Here is a 20,005-nt window from a genome sequence, read left to right as displayed (position 1 = left end):
AGCCTGGAGGCTGGCAGTGAACTACCGCAAGTGCATCATGCTCTCTGAGTCTCTCCCTTTTCTTGTTTTGTGAAGGCCTTTAGGCTTTGTAAGTTTGTCCAATGCTCTGTCCCAGAAGCAATGATACAGATATACCCTACTACCTCGCAATCCTTTAACGTGGCCTATTCTAAATTTCTAATTTCTTGTAGGTGGACATTACTGTACATTATTGATCTTTAAATGAGGCATCCATCCTCAGTCATGACATGGTTTGACTCATATATTTATATTATCTCATTGTTCTTACTCTTGTGAGGGACATGGTCTCTTCATGTATGAATTTATGTCATATGATAGATTGAGAAACAACTCTTACAAGTACTGCCAGTTGATTTCTGGATATGCTGTACCTGATTCCCATTTGTCTTATAGAATTTGTATCTAGAAATTCTTCCACTGCTTCATAACATAATGGTAGTAGGTACTGAAGATAATAATGCAATCATGGGTTGCTTATGCTTAACCATATCCAATCATTTGGTTTCTAGTTAATGATAAACACATGCTGCTGTACTTTGACATGGTTTAGTTCTGCTGTAGGGCTAGGTTTTTCAATGTTCATAGAACAGCCCATCCATTAGGTTTAGTTCATCTATGAATCATGATAGATCATAGATGATAATTTAGATTCTGAAATATGAATGGTAATATGATTTTTTTATTTTTAATATATATATATATATATATATATATATATATATATATATATTTTAAATTTTTATATATTTATTATGTGCCGTTTCCTGCCGTATCGTATCCAGATTTTTTGAAAATTTGCCGTATCCGTTTCAAACCCCGTACCCGTATCCGTTCCCGTATCCGTTTTCTGGTAACTTAGGGAAAACAGGGTATTCCAAAGAGGATGAACACATTAAGCAACCGCTCACACAACCAGATCAAAGATCTCACACCAGTATTTTTACATGGTTAAAACCGTCTAAGAGTGAAACAGTCAACGGCCCCAATTAATGTGGCCACTTGAGGAAATTTTATTAATGCAAAAGAAAATTTGTACAACAGAGATTTCCTCACAATCAATCACCGACAATGACCCTCCATGCTCTTTAAATAAAGATCATGGACCAATCAAGTGGTAAGCCACGGATCAATAGTCGTTAAAACTTAATATCAAGGAAAATATGAGTCGTTAGATCACTCTGTCTAGAACAAATCATGACCATCAGATTACAATGCAACTAATGCATACTAAAGAAACAAACTTTTACCTAAGGATACATTAGACCAAATTGATCTTAACTAAACCCTAATGATCTAAATATCCTAACATTCAACCTTAAGGACAATTAACAAAAACCTTAACCAAACTGAAAATGAATCGCTCAAATAAATCTCTTTACGAAGACATTCATCAAACCCTTTTGTTTGTATTTTTGAACATCTATCTTTTTCTTAGTAAGAATCCTTGGTAAATATATGGAGTGTTGTTGTTTCTAAAGATTTAGAAGAGACGTTATGAGACTGTGTTTATGGTGAGTTTATTTGCAAATTTGATTTCTTCATTTTTATTATTATTTATAGCTGTACAAAATTCAAATTTTCATGCTTTTTAACATTTTAAGGGTGGATTCCAATCATGATTTTCATGGATCCATTTCTGAATTTCCAGAAACAGATCCAAAAAAATTAAAATCCCTTGGAAACATATCCAATTCCAAATCTGAAGTTTCCAATTTTTTGAAACGGCACAAAAACGTTTTTACAGTGTTTCGAACAAGGATCGTATTTGTTTCCATTTCAGAAATGGGGATCAGCGTTTCTAGCAAATTGTTCAAGCGTTTCCTGTAAAGTAGGTTGTAGTTGTACCAACAGACCCGCAACAACTAGAGAACTACAATAACGAGATGGCCAAGTTGAAGCGCTTGATTCTCGATGGAGTTCAAGATCATATAGTCTCACACAGAGTGGTCAAGAATATGGCCAAACAGATGTGGGACGCTCTCGCATCACTATACCAGAATTCTTCCGAGAATCGGAAGATGTTCCTGAAGGAGAAGCTAAGAACCACTACGATGCAGAAGAGAGAAGGTGTTACCCCTACCTCACCAGGATTCAGGATGTCTGGAATGAGCTTGTCGTAGTTGGAGAGACACCTCAAGGCGTTGAGCTAGTGCGTGTAGCTATCAATAGTTTCACCAAGGAATGGGCTACTTTCATCCAAGGTATCAATGGCCGAGATCAGCTACCAGGTTAGGATAGATGGTGGGCAGATTTCACGTAGGAGGAGATGTGACTTGCTCCAGTCAAGGGTAGTCTCAGTGGCAACAACAGAGGATCGAAGAGTGTGAAGGAGGAGGAGAACTTAGCCCTTGCATCAAAGGGAAAGGCAAAGAAAGGTCCCAATCGGGAACAAGGCTCACAAGGACAAGAAAAGAAGATGTATCTGTCGAAGATCGAGTGCTTCATGTGTGGTGAGTTTAGTCACTACAATACCTAGTGTCTTCAAAGGAAGAAGGACAAGAAGGAGAAGCAGGATTAGGTTGCAGCTTCGGCGAAGATCAACATTTTGTCTTCCAGGTTGGAGGATGAATTCACACTATATGCATCTATACCTCCAGGAGAGAAGTGGGGTGACATTGAACTTTAGTCACCAGATTTGCGAGTTTTGGGCAGGGTCCAAGGATGATAGCATCATACAGGTGTTTCCTCGCCGATCAAAACCCTTGCTACAGGGGCCCACAGTATTCAGTAGCACATGGATCCGTGTCAGATGGCGCAGTCAGTTCTTAAGGGATAATTGCAGTCAAGATGCTGAGGGGCGCAATGCAGTTGCAGCGCAAGCATTCTCAGTGGACAGTGCAGAGATTGGTAGTAGTCAGATTCTTAGGAGATAGATGCAGTTCATAGGACACAGTTGATTCAGAAACTTATTATCGGTTGCCGCAACAACAACAACATGAGATCAGTTGCAGCGCAATGCAGAGGTGGCAGCGGTATAGGATGTACAGTGTTGTGTCAGCGGTAACACAGATGCAGGTTGGTTCAGCTCAGACTAGTAGATGAATCAGAGTTGCGCAGTGGTTTGGTGGGCAGTGGTAGGTTTTCACAGTTGCCAAACATCAAAAGCGTGTATGAGAGGATGTTATAAGATCATCTAGAACACCTTCCTCTCTAAGAGGGAGTGTTAGTTTTATGGTTGGGTAGCATCGCACAGGTGTTCTAGTCTCGACTTTGATCAGAGAAGCTAAGAAAATCAAGAATTGCAGAACCCAAAAAAACATTCAAGATAAAACATCTGGAAATGGCTCAATTAAGTTAATTAGTCAATAATTAAATATTTCGTAAGTCTAACTTAAGAGAAGTGATTAATTAACAGGAATTAATTGAGAAAGGTGAGATTTTTCTAAAAACTCACATGGATCGACTCAAAGATTATCTTTGCCATTGAAGAGGATTTAATCATGGTCGTTGGTGAGCCAACAACAAATTATAAGAGGAGGTCGATGGGGTTGGAGGAAGAAACACAAGAGGTCGAGTTCCTTAGCAGAGATCACGCTTCCAGCAATTGAGCAAAGTGTTCGAGCCAGAGGGGACACAAAGACAGTGAGTCTGGAGGAATATTTCCAGTTACGGAGAGGCAGCATCAAGAGGCTGAGTTATTCCACTAGAGGCTACGCAAGGACTGCGTAGGCAGCTTCAGAGTGGCAGATCGATTTAGCTGAGCAGGGCGTTGATTCAACTTCCAGAGGCTAGGAAAATTTTCCAGAGGGTCGGAGCATCACTTCCAGCAGCAGCAGCAGGCAGGATGTCAGACTCAAAGGCAGGTTCCAGTAGTGTGAGCTACAGGTTGCGCAGCATCTGCGCAAAGGCTTGTGGAGGGGTTTTGGACAGACAGTTTTCTAAGTGGTGTTGTGTCGGGTTTACCCATGGAAGAGGGAGAAATTCCCTCAATAATTTTACCAGATATTCTTGTTGAGGATTCCCAAGTTTTGGCATCCATATTGTGCTCAAATTTTCACTACTGCATAATAATAAAACCCTCATTTGCTGCACCAGTTTTCCCACAATGAGTTTTCCCGGGGACAATTGTCCAAACTTCACTGTCTTGTTTAATGTGTGCACTCTATATTTCTCAGTTTCCAGCATTTATGTCTGCAACGATTTTTATTTGTGAAGAATTGCAGTGTGATTTATTCGTTGTTTGTCATAGCAAATAAACTGCATAATTAATCAGTTAGAAGAATAAATTTCCAGTTGTTGCAATTTAAAGAAAATTTCACAATTCCTACAATATACTTCCAGGCAGCAAAACAATATGTTAGCCAGATAACCAATAAAAATGTTAATATCCAACTTCCCTTATGATGATGGCCTTCCCATCAATGCATCTGTTTTCTTGAGTTCTTCAAGATCAACATCCTTTCGTATGATCTATCTCCACATGAATCCTTCTTCATGCATTCATTTTAATCAAAGTGCCCATGGATTGAACTTGATTACCAAGTTACAATATCTTCCTTTGAGTTGTTATTGTTAACTCACTTTCTTTCTTCCGGAGACTACTCTTGATGTTGATCAATATCTTATGTAATCTTTGCTTCCATACAACCATCTAGCAACCGATCTTAAATGAGTTTGCTTCTTATACTTATTGAAGAGAGAGTTCTTACCTAAGAGTGGAAAGACTTCAACTTGACCATCTACATTCCTTCATCCTTCAAAAATATTGTTTCCATACTAGATGGAATATGTCATAATGCTTCTTCCAAGAACCTCCTAAATAATTGTTCTTATAGGGTCTTGATGATCCATATTTACAAAATGACTACCTCTAACATTATGTTAGGAAATGTTTGAATGAACTATAATATGCAATGTGGTCCCAATCTTCCTAATTTTGTGAGCTAGATGATTTTGTCAAAAGCAACTTGACAATGTAGACTTTAATTTTACTATTACAATGCCATGCTTCACCTTCACATCATCAATGAGAACTCATCATGTTCATCAGGGTCCTTACAGTGCCCTCTCTCCATCATGCTCATCGTTTTCAAGAAAGCATTAACAAGCACAAGAACTATTTTTTTTGCTTCGCCATCCTTTTTCATCTTGCTTCCCTCATTAGGTACCTGCAATATTCACCGAAAAGTACAACCAAGCAAAATATACAAAGACTAGAGCATGATGTCAACTCTATCAATCTAGGGTTTCTATGGTATCTCAGGGGGTGTACTCCTAGGGTTCTTAAATACAAACCCTAAATTCCCTGATCTTACCCTTGATTAGATTTTTACTTTCAAAAAAAACATCAACCCTAGGGTTTTTATGCGACATCCTAAATTTTTTCCAATTCCACGCTTGCTAGGGTTTACCATATACCCTAGATTATCTGCAAATCCTAGATGATTTTATTTCGATTGCAAGGGATTCTAGAGAGGGGATAACCAAAAATAGGGTTACGATTTTTCATCTCTTCTAGGGTTTTCTAATCCAAATCCCATCCAGGGTTTACAAAACCTACATACCAAGATTGTAAGTTCTACGAACCCTAGAATTCTATCATACAAAGTATGCTTTCAAAAACCCGAATGATTATTCAAACCCTTTATCCATCATAAGCTATATAACAATTTTTGCATACCTCATAAACAATGACTACGAGCCTCACTCTTCCATAATTACAAGGAACTTCTTTCAAAGAGACCTTTTGAACATTTTGCTCTTTACTAGTATGCCTTCTCCAGGACCACAATCTGTCGCTTTCTTTGCGAGATATAAGTTCTTGTCTACATTTCTTCAGAAATTTAAGTGCCTCAACTTCTCCTTTGTTGAGTTGTCAAAGACCTGGTTTTTAATGACAACAGGTCATCTTCATTGATATCACCCTTACTGTTCAACAATCATCGATACAATACTATTATTGTCTTTACGATAGTCTTGAGTCATGACAGGATAGCATTTCCAGTCGGGTCTATGAGGAAATTTTCTTATATTATGTATAGTTTGACTTCCTCAAGTATTTTATCATCTATTTGTCATCATACTCATCATGATCAAATCGTTGTCTTTCATCAAAGGTATAGCCACATCTTCTATTTGGTCACCGAGAGTCTATATGTTGCTAAGCCATCTTCAATTTGGTCACAAAAGGGTATCTTCAATCACAGGAACCTCGACTTTAGAATTCTCAAGATTCCATTGAACTTCAGATATGCCACAACCTAGGTTTAGAGTCATGTCTCCAATCTCTATTGTCGTGGCATATAGATCGAATCACAAAGATGTCATAACAGGTTTGTATTCAAAGTCTCGGTCTATCTTTTACGTGGTCAACCAACTATCACAATTTCACAAGGCATATGAACTGTTGATGTCGCAATGGATTTGTTTCACAAAAAACGTGTGAGCATGACTTGCATATTAGAGTCACTACCACATACTAGACATGAAGACCAAATTATCGTCGATCTTTGTAGAGCGCGATGCCACTCATAGAGAATTTTTTTGTTATTGTTATTTTGATGCCATTACATAGATCGATGTTATGTTCCAACACCATAATTATAACAAGTGCCATAGCAAGAGTCAAACGTGAAAATTTCCAGTGTGAAATCCTATTGCGACAACTGGAAATTATTCCTCTAACTGTTAATTATTTAACAATTTATTTGCTACGGCAAATACTTAATAAAACACACTGCAACCTTCACAAATAAAACTACAGAAAATAATAGCGTTGGAAACTGAGAAATATTCAAGCAGACACACATAAAAATTAACACAATTATTTTTGGACAAATGTCCCCGGAAAATCCAGTGCAGGAAAACTGGTGCAGCAGCTGAGGGTTTTTATTATTATGCAGCAGTGAGAAATTCTGACTACAATTTGGATGCTAAAAAATGGCAACCCTACAGAAAAATCACTGGCAAAAATATTGAGGAATTTTCCTCACCCCCACTAGCAATTCGGGCTCTAACTACAGCTCCAAGTGAGTCGTCCAAACAGCCTCTGCGCAGGCCTGCGTCACCCTTGTGCAGTCCCTTCCACGCTCTACCTGAATCAGCTACTCCTGTAGCTGTCTTGTCTACCACTGGCTGAGAAACTCTCTTCGACCTTCTAGAACACTTTCCCGACCTCTGGAACTAAAATCCAGCTTCTCTCCAGCAAAATCAAATTGCCTCTAGAGGCTTCTGCACAACCCCTGCGTCAACCTCATTGTGGCTCTTTTTGCCTCTCTGCAATGCACTTCATCGGATCTAGAAAACTTCCTCTGGCTCACTGTCCCTGCCCCTCACTGTCTCTACTTCCTTCTGAAGCTTGAACTCTTCCGACAACTGCTGGCTCTCTGGAAAAATCAAACTCTCCAAGGAAATCGAACTCCACAAGTGTGTTCTCCATCTACCCATTGACTTCTTCTTATAATCTTCTGTTGGACCTCCAACAGCCAAGATTAAAACTTAATCAAGGGCCTAGACTAATTCCCTGTCAATCCATGTGAGTTTCTAGATGATTCACACCTTATCTCAATTAATTTTGATTAATTAACCCATTTTCCTAAGTTTAGACTTAGGAAATAATTTAAAATAGGCTAATAATCTAATTGAGACACTTCTAGGTGGAATTTCCAAAAACGATTTCTGGGTTAAGGAAAAAAAATTGTGTTTTAGCCCCTCCACAAAGTTTTGAGACTAGAACACCTCTGATGCTACAAAAACTAACATCAGAGAAGCATAGTCAAGCCAAAATAATGTCATCATAACTATGTCTATACATGGAAAGACATGAATCGCAAATGCTGAGCTTTTAATAGAAATGTGAATCTCAAAACTAAGATCCATTGTGATTGCATCGTAGAGACAAGCCACTATAGATTTGTGCTTCAAAGATTATGATCCAAGCCAAACAGGGGTGTGATCTGAGACATGCCACATAATCACAACGAATCATTGACGAAGTGAATCTTCAAATAAATAATCAAATCACTATAAGCGAATATATGCCATGTTTCTAGAGCGAAACCCATAATGTCGTATAAGACTATGAAAGTGAGCCACAAATACAACAAATGCAAATTACGGCGATCATGCGACCAATGACGTAGATCCTAGATCACGCAAGCTATAACGATGCAACTCGGAATAGGGATGTAGCCTCCAAATCATGCGAGCTATAACGAAATATTGAATATGGTAGAGCAAGCTTCTTTAGATTCAAGCTGAGTGATGTTTAGACATGGTGCCACTTCTTTTTCAGAGAATGCTAGGGTTTCCGTAGAATTCAAGTCATTGCACATTTTTTCTTCAACAGAAAGTGATCTCCATCCTCCTTTCTTCAAGCCTTTACTTTGATACCATGTTGGAAATCAGTAGGTTTTTCAATATTAACTTAGGTTTCCATTACGATAATTACATGTGAATCTGACAGCATTATATTATTATGTTTACTTTCTTCACCAAGCAATTACCATAAAACATGAAGATCGCAGAAAACAATAGAACACAAGATATAGGGCTCCAAGCCAGGGCAAAACCCTCCAAGGGGAAAACCCATAAAATCTCTTATTATAGAATCAAATCAAATGAGATGTCCAAGACCCATAACCACAGAAATTTCCACCTCTAGATGCAAAGTTAGACCTTCCTTCCTTCTAGCAGATTTATCAACAAGAGACCAAGAACAAGAGGCAAACCAAGACTGATCTTCCATAAACCCTAGCTCCAAGAAATCCTTTCGCCGATACTTCGTCCTCCACTTCTTCTCTACCCTTCTCTACGATATTTCAGACCAAAAATCCATCCAAGTGTGTGTCCAAATGAGCTCCACCTTCCCTCTATTTATGTAGTTTAGAGGGGTGTGAATAGAATGTCCATTAGGGCAAGGCCGACTTGACATGTAGGCCGACTTGGCATCTAGAGGGGTTTCTATCCAAAATTTACATTTTAAAAATTATTTTTCTTTTTCTTTTACAATAGATCCAAAATAGGATTTTGACTCTTTGACTCAAAAACCTAAAAGCACGAAGAACATGCTTATCTAGAAAATAATAGTAATTTTCTTTTTCTTTTCTTTTGCTTTTACATCAAATACACAATGTTACAAATTATGAAGACTGAAACTAGTTACATTCTCCAACAAGACGAATGTTGAATGGCACCCAAGTTGACAAGCTCATGCAAAATTGCAGACCATCCTCGATCTTGGATGGCATAGCCAATGGCATATCACACATATGAGAAGTCATTACCTTCCTTGTAACACACAAAGCAAATGGTCCGGTGAACAAACTAGCCAATAAGGGAGTGTTGTTGACCACTCAAGTGTTAGATGTAAGTTGGGATATCATGGAAGCAACCACCCTCAAGGATTATTGTCTTGGCATCCATATATGAGACATGGAAAGTGGAAGCAGGATGTAGAAGCACAATGTGAGAGAAAGGGATGCCAGATTGTGGCTGTGGGAGAATGGGGAAGTTGAATGTAAGATGCAGGAGTCTGAAAGGTGAAGGATGCAAAGGAAAGAAAGTGGCACGAGAACCTCTGAATTTTGAATAGAATTTCTTTGGAATGTAGGAGGTGAAGAGAGGTAATGTGGAAAGGTGAAGGATGAAAAGGAAAGGGAGCAGGATGAGAATCTCCACATCCTACATAGAACACTTTGAAATTCTGGATACAGACGTTGGTAATGCGGAAAGGTAGGGGAACGCAGGGATTGGGGGCAATGTGAGAAACCCCACATTCTGCTCAGAAATTGGTGGAATGCAACAAGACTCAAAGAGGGGGAGAAAGAGCAACAAGATTTTGCATTCCACGTTAGAGGGTAGAAGTGTGTAAATGCATAGAAGGAAAGAACAACTCAAAAAATTATCTCTGCACTCCACAATGGATGCAACGATGAAGGAATGTCAGGACTTGGCCATTGGAAGAAACAGCAAGAAGACTATGCGAAAATGCAAATAAGGGAAGAACAAACAAGAAACAAACAAACGTGGAGATGCAGAAATGCCGGAACGCAACAAAGGGGGGGAACAGCAACATATCTCCCTGCATTCTGTGTGCCGAATACAGAAATGCAGAAATGCAGAAAATAGGAAAAAAACAACTTTGCCCATCTTCCTAATGTAATATACAAATCACATAAGCTAGATAAATATACTAATATTATGATCAAAGTTGTTAATAATGAGATCAAAACAGGCAGAATCTTCAAAGGTTTGAAAGATAGCCTCACAAGAATGTACTTTTTTGTATAGTAATAAATATATGAGTGGCTAAATTTACAGAAAAAGATTAATATGTGTTCCCTTTTCAAGTGAAGATATTATCTATAGAGGAACACAAATTCTCCTCTTTGAACATATTCTGCACAATCAAGTTTCTACCAATAGTAAAGCATGTAGAACCTGCGGACACCTCCAACTTGAAGTGTTTGAAGCATCATCTGCTCAGATGTTATTCTCAACCTATACTATCATAGCATTCCTCATCTAGTTAGACAAAGTAACTACCAAAAACCAAGAGTGACATATTTATACATTAAATGGGCCAATATTAAATTTATGAATAATTATGTAAAACCTTCAATGCATTTATTCAAAACATGAAGAAAAAATGGAAGTGGTAATAAAAAAGCTTATGACAACTAAAAGCACAAACTCAGGGAAAAGTCAACTTCTCTTTTCAAAACATGATAACCATAATATCTAGTTAAACAAAGACATAAATACCTGCAGCAGATTTTAGCTCATATGTGGGCACTGTAAATGCTGAACTTCCACCAACTATAACATTAGACACCGTAGATGATAAAACAGATGCCAAAATTATCATAGCAGTTGTAAACGGAGGTGAATTCTCTGCACGGAGAGGCCTTAAAACAGTCTCAATAGCAAAGAAACAACCTGCAACTGCTGCATTGAACCCTGCCAAAAGAAAGGAAGAAATTGGAATTGCTTCATATTGCTGATTACAATATTTACCTAATAGTTTAAAAGAAAAAGATGCTAGGAAAAAAATGAGAAGGTTAGGAAAACAATGTAAATTTCTTCATAATTATCTTCATATCTGTAATGAGTACAAAATGCAAGAGTCCCAAATGTTTTATGCAGCATTATAAGAAGTGGGAATGACTAGGAATGGCATCAAAGACTTGCACGGAGGCTGGCTACTGTAGACACATAGAAAATTTATATATCGAGTTCTTTGATAGTGTAAATTGATAGTCTTACTATATATAAATGTCCATCGGGCTCTTTCCTTTAAAATATTTATTATATATAGATATATATATTAAAGGAAACTATTTAACCTTCTAGGTAGATAACATAGCATGTACATTATCAGAGAAAAACCAAAGACCTAATCAACACTCATTCTTGCGAAGACTTCTGATTTTTCAACATCATATTAACAACTTTGTTAAGACGGGCCATCCCTGAGTCAGGCAACACGTTTGAGGCAAAATGATGTGCCAAATTACTTTCAGCAGGTAAATATGATTTTTCAGTTGGTGAACTGGACTGGATCAAGTTCGGACAAATAGGAACCTAACCGATTATGGGCACACACATGAATTTAACTATAGATAAATAAAACACTCTGTAATAGAACTGGTGGTGGTTAACACAGAATATCATTCATTCTAGTTGAATTCAAGGAGTAATATTACAACATTATGATCTTTGCTCTTTGATAAAACTACATAGTCAAAAAGCCTGTTAAGGATCTTTCTTCCAAGGAAAACGTCATGGGATCCCTCTTCCTTGATATATCCAAATGGAGCCTAGCTGGCAACCCCGAGGGACTCTACGGGATATGAATTTATGACCTATGGCCCCCATTTGGCAACATGCCTTGATTCGAAGGTTCTACCGATTGAGCTAACCCTTGGGGCTTAAAGGTTATGGATCTATATAAAGTCAACAACTATGTATGCATTTGGAGCACTGTAAATTTGTCATTTGCACACTCTTATGAAATACATTTTGAAAATGCATAAAGCTAGCCTCAAGACTACCAAATGGACAAAATAAAAGAAAGAAAGTTATTGTACCTGATGATATTCCAGCTGCTGCACCAGCTGCAACAAGAGCAATTCTTCTTTCTCTATTATTTTGCATGGTTTCAGCAAATCCATGAGCACAAGATTTCCCAATGTCCACACTAGGGCCTTCAGGTCCTAAAGAGCAACCAGTTCCTAAAGTTACAGCAGCCTGAATTGCCTTAATTGATGGGCATAATATAGCTAACAAATCAAATCTCCGCCTTTGATGCGGCCTTGACTGCTTAATCTGGTCAATAATTTCCAGTAGCCCGTGCATAACACCAACAATAACTCCACCAGTTACAGGAATTAGCATTATACGATGCCAAGTATCAGCAAGTCTTTGCAAACGAAGCCAAGCAGCACCTTCCTGTGGTGTTCCTGCCCATGCCCACTCGTGTATTATATGTACCTGAAATAGGAGAATCTACATAATTATCCAAAATAAACTCAACAACAATGACATGGGACAATCAGTTAACTAAACATGCAAAGATGAGATAATTTCATTAATGTCCAACAAATAACCTCAATACATAGGATAATGGGACTGAAAAGTACTCCCAGTGTAAATACAGAGTGGGATTGCAAAAGCAACTGATATCACCAGTCTACCAAAAGCAGAAGAAGAGCTAAAAAACTAACCAATAGAAATATAAAAGTAGTGCTGAAACAAAACCATGTCAAGCATAGAATGCAGACATCGAGGTGTGCTGAAACAAAACCATGTCAAGCATAGAATGCAGACATCGAGGTGTGCTGAAACTAGAAGGCTAGAAGCAGAATGAAGGGAGAAAGAAGAAAAAGAGGACTCTCCAGGAGAGTCCTCAATCACAGCAAACGGGTCAACTCCCCATCTGATGATGTCAGACGAGCAATACTCAAGGACAGGGGGGCCTAGCTGTGTAATCTGAGGAGCTCTAAAATGAATTAGTTTGAACATCCAAGGCTGACGTGACAAATCTCCAAATGAAACATTTTCTGCTCAAACAAACTTAGAGAGCAGTACTCTGTGAGTCTGTGCTAGTGTTGCCAATATCACAATATATCACAAGTTGCTTAAGGTGCCTATACAAATCATAAAAAATCAGAGATCCAATACTCTTAACATCCAAGGATGACGTGACAAATCTCCAAATGAAACATAGTTAAAGAGCAGTACTCTGTACTAGAAGTTGCCTATACAAATGCCATAAAAAATCACGATATTTTCAAATTATTGATATTATTGCAATAAATCAAAATAACACAATCTTTGTGATAATATTGCCATATCCATGACAATAACCCTTTATGACCCAATTTTTAGTTTCTCACCATCCTTAATTAAGCTAACAAAGGGAAATAGAGTATTTTCATCACCATTAGTAGAGCTATTCTATAGTGGCAATTTATTCTGATCTAATGTTTCCACATTACCAACAATGCATAAAAACTAATGCTTGCATTTTGTTTGTTTTCTGAGATTTAGTACAGGGCCAGCAATGTCCATTACATTTGCCTCTTCTGATCAATTTTTAATGGAAAAATTTAACACTTACCTAGGGTCATATTTTTTTACTTGCAGCATTCTTTTGTGTCAATTTCCATTTCTTTTTGTGCCCCCAATTTAATCAATGCCCTTGGAAAATGCCAAAGGCTTTAGACCCACTATGTGAATATGGTGAGCCACTTGACCCTCATAATCAACAAAGGTTGAGTTGCAAGTTGTGTGCGAACGAAATGAACGGCTGAATCAGCCATTTGAAATACCAACTTGGCAAAATTATAGGGTGTGAAGTGAAAATTGTTCTTGCATCTACCCCAAAAGTCATCTATATTCCCTCAATCGACTCTTGTTATCAGTGAGAAGAAAGATGAGATGGAATCACAAAGGCTCAAAATTGCACCCAAACGAATTGCAAGAAGCTCGAGAACCACATACTTCTCAGTGGCTGGGGGAACTCAAGGAAGTGAAACCCAATGCTCAACCACATATTTCACAATGCCCTCACCAAGCTCACCTTTGCTTGTTCTAAGAACCCTTCCTAGTACACAACCTTCTAATAAGAAGCTCAAGAACCACATGCTTCTCAGTGGTTGGGGGAACTCAAGGATGTGAAACATAATACTCAACGACATATTTCACAATCCCTCACCAAGCTCACCTTTACTTGTTCTAAGAACCCTTCCTAGTACACAACCTTCTAATAGTTCATTGCTTAGAAAGCAAGAAGCCAACAAGATTGTAGCCAAATGATCTCTGTGGAATAAAATTTCTTTCAATGATGCCAAGAACAATCTATTCGACCAGTCAATGTTTGAAGCCGCTACTATTATTGACTCGAGATATAGGGGCCCTAATTATGACTAGTTGCAAGGACCACTCCTTCAAGAGGAAAAGTTCAATTGTGCTAGCAGATTGGATGAGCTTATGGAATAATAGGAGATCATTGTTAATTGGAATTAGAGAAGGAAGGGTTCTGCTACATTTAGAAGTGCACTAAATTCGGCAAAGGGACCCATTACCCACCACCTATGGGTAGTGCATGTAGGAGAAAAATTTTCTCCTAGATGGTTGCCGGCAGCGAGCATCCCCTTGCAGCCGTCGGATAGCTCAATGTGCCATTTTATCTGCCACTTGAGCCAACCATCTGGTCCCTCGCCCATCTATTATGAATGTATGTTTGAAGGTGGGCCTCACGACCCCAAAGGTATGGCTTTTTCATTGGAATAGTTGAGTAATTTTCCTTACTTTTCATGGGCACTTTTGGGCATGAATTGGTGTGGGGATTCGATGGAAAGAGTGGGTTAGGCTTGTATTCTTGTCTCCACTGCCCGATTTCGTGGTTAGCCTTGTATCCTAGTCCCGTGGAATCTCCTTTACTGACCATTTGCCTTTTGGGTTGGCACTACATGGGAAACCCTGAATTTGGTTGCGTGGTCTTGCTTCCCGATACCACCTACATCACTCTTGTTCCACTCATTTTAGCCCCATTCATTTTATTTCCCATCTGGGTCCACATGTGTCCACTAGGTCCACATAGGGTTAGCCTCCCCCTCCCCTTGTCCACACCTTGGGTTGGGCCTGGAACAATACCCGGAGGTTGATGCAACTAAAAAGAAAATAAAAAGCATAATTTGGCCACTCTCAACAGCAAATGTACCACAAAATGCAGAAGATGGTCAGGGCATACAAATTTAGCGCGTGGGCAAAAGCCAAACATGAGCTCTACCCCTTTATCCATGGCCATCACCTTGGTTCCTATGGGCCTTAGATGAGCCCCCTCTATCATTAAAGAACCCATGATTGTCCCAACTCCTAGTGGGCGATGAACCGCCCCACCTCGAGGGCGTATCCACTGCTACATGTTACACATCATGCTCTCATCCCCTGGAGCCCCGAGCAGTTATGAAGAAAAATCAATAAAAGGGAAAAGGCATATGAATAAGGGTGGAAAAACAAAGGTTGGGGTAACTCACGTACCACGATTTTCTCCCTCCTACACTCACATACCCATGAACCTTGACATGTGGTCTTGATGATTCCCCTGATCCCCACTCCATTCCATTATTATATCATTTGCCACCTACCACTTAAAGTGTAATGTTCCAAATTGAAATTTATAGCTAATAATAGACACATGAACAAGGCTATAGCAAATAAAATCATGAATATGCATGCACCATCAAAAACATTAAGAAGTTTGGCAAATAAGTTGAGCCATTTCATTAAAGTATGAGCTGTCAGGAGTACATATAGCAAGGAACAAGTGCACCTAGGCTTGCATAAGCAAGCTGGAGCAAACCCAAGTGGAGGAGATGACCCCAAGAGCTAGGAAACTTTGGCCCAATATCCTTCTGCGCAAACCCAAAAATTGGCAACTATTGTTGCACTAGAAATGTTGAGAATGACCCTCTGTGATGCCCAGAATCGCCTGAAAATGCTATTGTAGCTTCTCCCAAAATCATCCAAACCCAAAAAGGGATCTGCCCCAAACCAACCAGCTGGAAAACCGAAAAAATGATGTAATTACTGGTTGAATAATAAAATGTATTGCTAAACAAAAGGAGATTTTTGGCTTGTATACTTCCTGGAAAATTCTGCAAATTTAACCCCGGACTCCTCTCAACAAACCCACAAAAACCCAAGAAGGGATTTAGCTAATTTCGACCTTCCAAAATAGCCCTATTTTGGCACTACGCCCTCCTGAACAAAAAGACTGCATTTCCAAGTGATGAAATCTGTTGATATCCTCCTTATTCCTCCTCAATCTACTAAGGAAGTGTTTTAGGAAATTTCGCCTCTAAGAGGAGAGGCGTTCTACCACAAATTCCGGCACTCAAGAGTTGAGCCCAACACCACACAAATTTGTCCAACGTCCCCTTTGCGCAGGCCCTAGAAAGAGAAATTCATCCTTCTCAAAGGCAACAATCTCCAACCCCAAAATTCTCCACAAAGCTTAGTCTTCCGCTAGAGCGGCTTCTCTAAATTTCTCCTGGCAAACACCCCCTGGAAAATAGCTTAAATAAGTGGCACGAGATCCTCTACTACGTCCTCCCTGGAGCACGAATTAGCTGAGGGAAATGGCTGAAAGGTGCTCCCAAAATTCCACAAGCCTCCCTTCAAATGTAGCAACAAAATTACCTCCCTAGGGTGGCACTCGAAGTCCACCGAAAGTAGGGTTAGTTCTCCCCTTGGAGAACTTTGTGCTAAACAACACTTGTGAACCAGCTGAACAACTTGAACAACAATGTGTAAATGTCAAATTATCAAAAGGTGGCAATTGTTGCCCTTAACCCTCTATTTATAATTGTTGCCTTACTTTTCCTTGTGGGTCCCTCCAAATATTTTGACCTCCCTTCACAAAATCGATTTTTCTCCCAAGAGGCACGTATTCCTTGAGGGGTAGCCCCCACATTCCATCAACTTTAATATTTGACCCACTTTCCCTAAGTTGGCACCCCAAAAACGTGTTAGCTCCAAAATGGCAAAAATGGTAGATCTCTTCTAGCAAAGATTTATTGAGAAGGTACATTACAAACCTCCCCGCCAAAAATTGCTTGTCCGCAAGCAATGTTCGAACAAGCTCTCTCTCCCGGCTGACCCAACTATCAGTGCAAGCAATACCGGGGTCCCAATTGTGCCATTGAGCCACTCCCGATCCATGCGCTGACCTATCATAAAGGAGTCCCCAGATACTATGGACCCAAGCCATCATGCTCAATGTGAAGCACCCCTCGCTGCATGCGCAATCCCTAGGTGTAGGGGCGTGAGAGTCCTCCCACCTCCTGTCGATAAGCAAAGCACCTCGATGTTGCCAAACCCCTGTAAATTCCTCAGAAGGTTGTCCCACCAGAAAATCAATCATGGGTACGTTAAGAGGGAACTCCCAAAGATACAAGCCAAGTCCCCTAAAGTAGATCCCTCGTCTCGGTCTATCAATCACGGACACCTCCTACAAGTCATATAGCGACCCAAGTGAGGTGCTATCCCGTATTAACTGGTCCCTAGGAAGTTAAGTGCTTGCTATCAAACGGGGTCCCAATGGCAAAGTCGTGTGACCTCCCCCCTATGAGAACCCACTCTCCCCAATATATAACACAACTGCTCAACCCTGTAGCTCCCGGGTCCGAGACTAATCTCAAAGTGATTCCACCAAGTGGATGTTGCATCGATCTGACCATAACTGCGACCCTCTCATGCTCCTGCAAGGTCATCCACTCCAGCGAATCTCTGCCAAAAAACCAAATAAGGGCAACTCCCCTGTGCGTAGGTCTATCCTGCCAGGGCACCCTGCCAAGGTCTCCACGCCCAGTCTCTTGTCAAAACAATAGGGAGAAAGACCTTCCTCAACCCGTAATGATCATCCTGATGGTCTTCAACCTGTCATCCGAAGGAGGATGCAATCCTGTCTCTATCATCCCCATGATCCTCCCAAAACAAGGTAATCCTCTAACCCAATGGATCCCTGGATCCCACAGCCAGATTGGAGGCCCATCGCTTCCAACTCCTGTTGCCTGCCAGGCTGCCAATGACCGCTAAGAACCACATGTGCCAATCATCTTGCCATACTAGCATAGTGCCCCAAGACCTATACAATCTTCCCCTGTAGAAACTAGCACGTCCCTGAAGGGGGTTGAATTGCCAAGCCTTGAGAAGCCAAGATCCCATGTTGATCGCTAAAGGAAACTGCCATGCTTACGTTGCGGATCTCTAGTCACAACCGGCGATCCAACATGCTCGTACTAGGTCCTCCCCTCCTGTATCTCTCGGCCACCATATAGGTAATGAGCAAAGCTATGCCCAACATGCGGGGACAACTCAACAATACCCGAGCCTCCCAACCAGTGTTGCACGAACCGCCCCCCCCCCCCCCCGGTTCGAAGCTCCGAAGCGCGTCCCGTACGGAAGCGCCTAGGAAGCTTCATCGGAAGCGGCGCTTCGGCTTTTTAAGCCGCTTCCTGGAATTTTCGAAGCATCGGACGGAAGCGCCGCTTCCATGCCTCCGAAGCGCGCTTCGTACGGCGCTTCGGGCCTCAGAAGCGCGGCGCTTCGGAGCAGGAAGCGCACGCTTCCGTACGCTTCGGCCAAACAGGGCGCGCGCAAGGGAAAAAGACACTCTTTTTTTAATTTTTTTTTAAGTTATGTTAACTCAGCATTAAGGGGGTGGGTTAGGGTGAGGTTAGAGTGAGGTTAAGGTGAGGAATGAAAAGAATAAAGCCCCCATTCATTCCTCATTTTCTCACTTTGAGTTTATGAGAGTTGGAGAAGAGAAGAGAGGAGAGGAGAAGAGAAGAGAGGAAAGGAGAGGAGAAGAGAGGAGAGCTTGGAGGAGTGAAGAAGGAGGAGCTAGGAGAAGGAGGAGGAGCTTGGAGCAAGAGCTTGGAGGACTTCATCTGCAAGAGCTAAAGAGGTAAGTTCAAACCCCAAACTCCCTTGTTTTTTTGACAATTTTTTTGTATTTTTCTCCTCCCTCTCCTACTCTTTCCCATTGTTTCTACTTGCTCCTTTATTTACAGGTTGTCCACCACCTATATCCATATTCCAAGATGGTGTTCTTTTGGCTTCTATGTATCATTCCACTCTTGGTTTTAATGATGGCAAAGGTGAATAGGAATAGAAGGGAAGAAACAGAAGAGGACAGTGATGATGGTCCCAATAGGAGTGACCCAATGTATGATGAGGAGGAAGTGTTTGAAGAGGAAGGGGATGAACCTGAAGGGGACACTGAAACACAAGATGGGAAAGCTACATCAACACCCTTGTGGAACTATGTGACCAAACTTGATGGGGGAAAGGGTGGTGGATCTTACAAATTTGTGTGCCCTCATGGTTGTCATGGAGGAAAACCATATTGTGGTTCATATACCCGTCTGAGGAGGCATCTTTGTGGGGTGCTGGACAGTGATGAAAAAAAGGGTCCTGTGGGGGTACAAATTTGCCCAAACATTTCAACTGAAGAAAGAAGAAAATACATCCAAATAGAGATGGCTGCACAACAAAAAAACAAGAAACAAAAAACTCATTCTGAATCAAGTGCAACCTCTAAATTTGGTAGTTGCTCATCTCCTCATGGTACTTCTGCAAGCTCTGGAGGTAGAAGAACAATAGGGGATTTCCTTAATGTTGCTGGGAGGGATGATGTGGATGGAAAGATAGTCTGTTTTCTTTGTGCTTGCGGTGTACCATTCAATGTGCTTCGCTCTCCCTATTGGCATGAAATGGTAAAGGCCATCAATGAAGCCCCAAAAGGATACAAGGCCCCCAACTATGAGAAAGCTAGAACAGTGTTATTAGAAAGAGAAAAAGCTAAGGTTCAAAGAGCTTTGACACGTTTTACAAATGAGTGGGTAGATTCTGGGGTATCCATTGTATCAGATGGGTGGACAAATATTAGAAACCAACATTTGATAAATGTTCTTGGTGTTTCTTCTAGTGGTGCAGTATTTATTGCATGTCATGACTCCTCCTCCATCACTGC

General features: G+C 40.4%; 1 protein-coding gene across 2 annotated transcripts in view; it reads right to left on the bottom strand.

Moving 5' to 3' along the window:
* CLC-F (chloride channel F) overlaps positions 1 to 20,005 on the bottom strand; it is an 89,034-nt gene that overhangs the window by 52,088 nt on the left and 16,941 nt on the right. For both annotated transcript variants that reach the window (XM_089424283.1, XM_089424284.1), the window contains 2 exons: positions 12,051 to 12,453; positions 10,726 to 10,920 (listed from right to left, as the gene is read on the bottom strand). In XM_089424283.1, the coding sequence (XP_089280409.1) occupies positions 10,726 to 10,920; positions 12,051 to 12,453 (598 nt within the window). The remainder of the gene's footprint in view (positions 1 to 10,725; positions 10,921 to 12,050; positions 12,454 to 20,005) is intronic.

This window comes from Pinus tabuliformis, chromosome 4_2 (assembly GCF_031772625.1).
Source record: "Pinus tabuliformis cultivar Carrire ecotype Pingquan chromosome 4_2, CPIR1, whole genome shotgun sequence".
Lineage (NCBI taxonomy): Eukaryota > Viridiplantae > Streptophyta > Pinopsida > Pinales > Pinaceae > Pinus > Pinus tabuliformis.
This window is presented reverse-complemented; position numbering and strand designations above follow the sequence as displayed.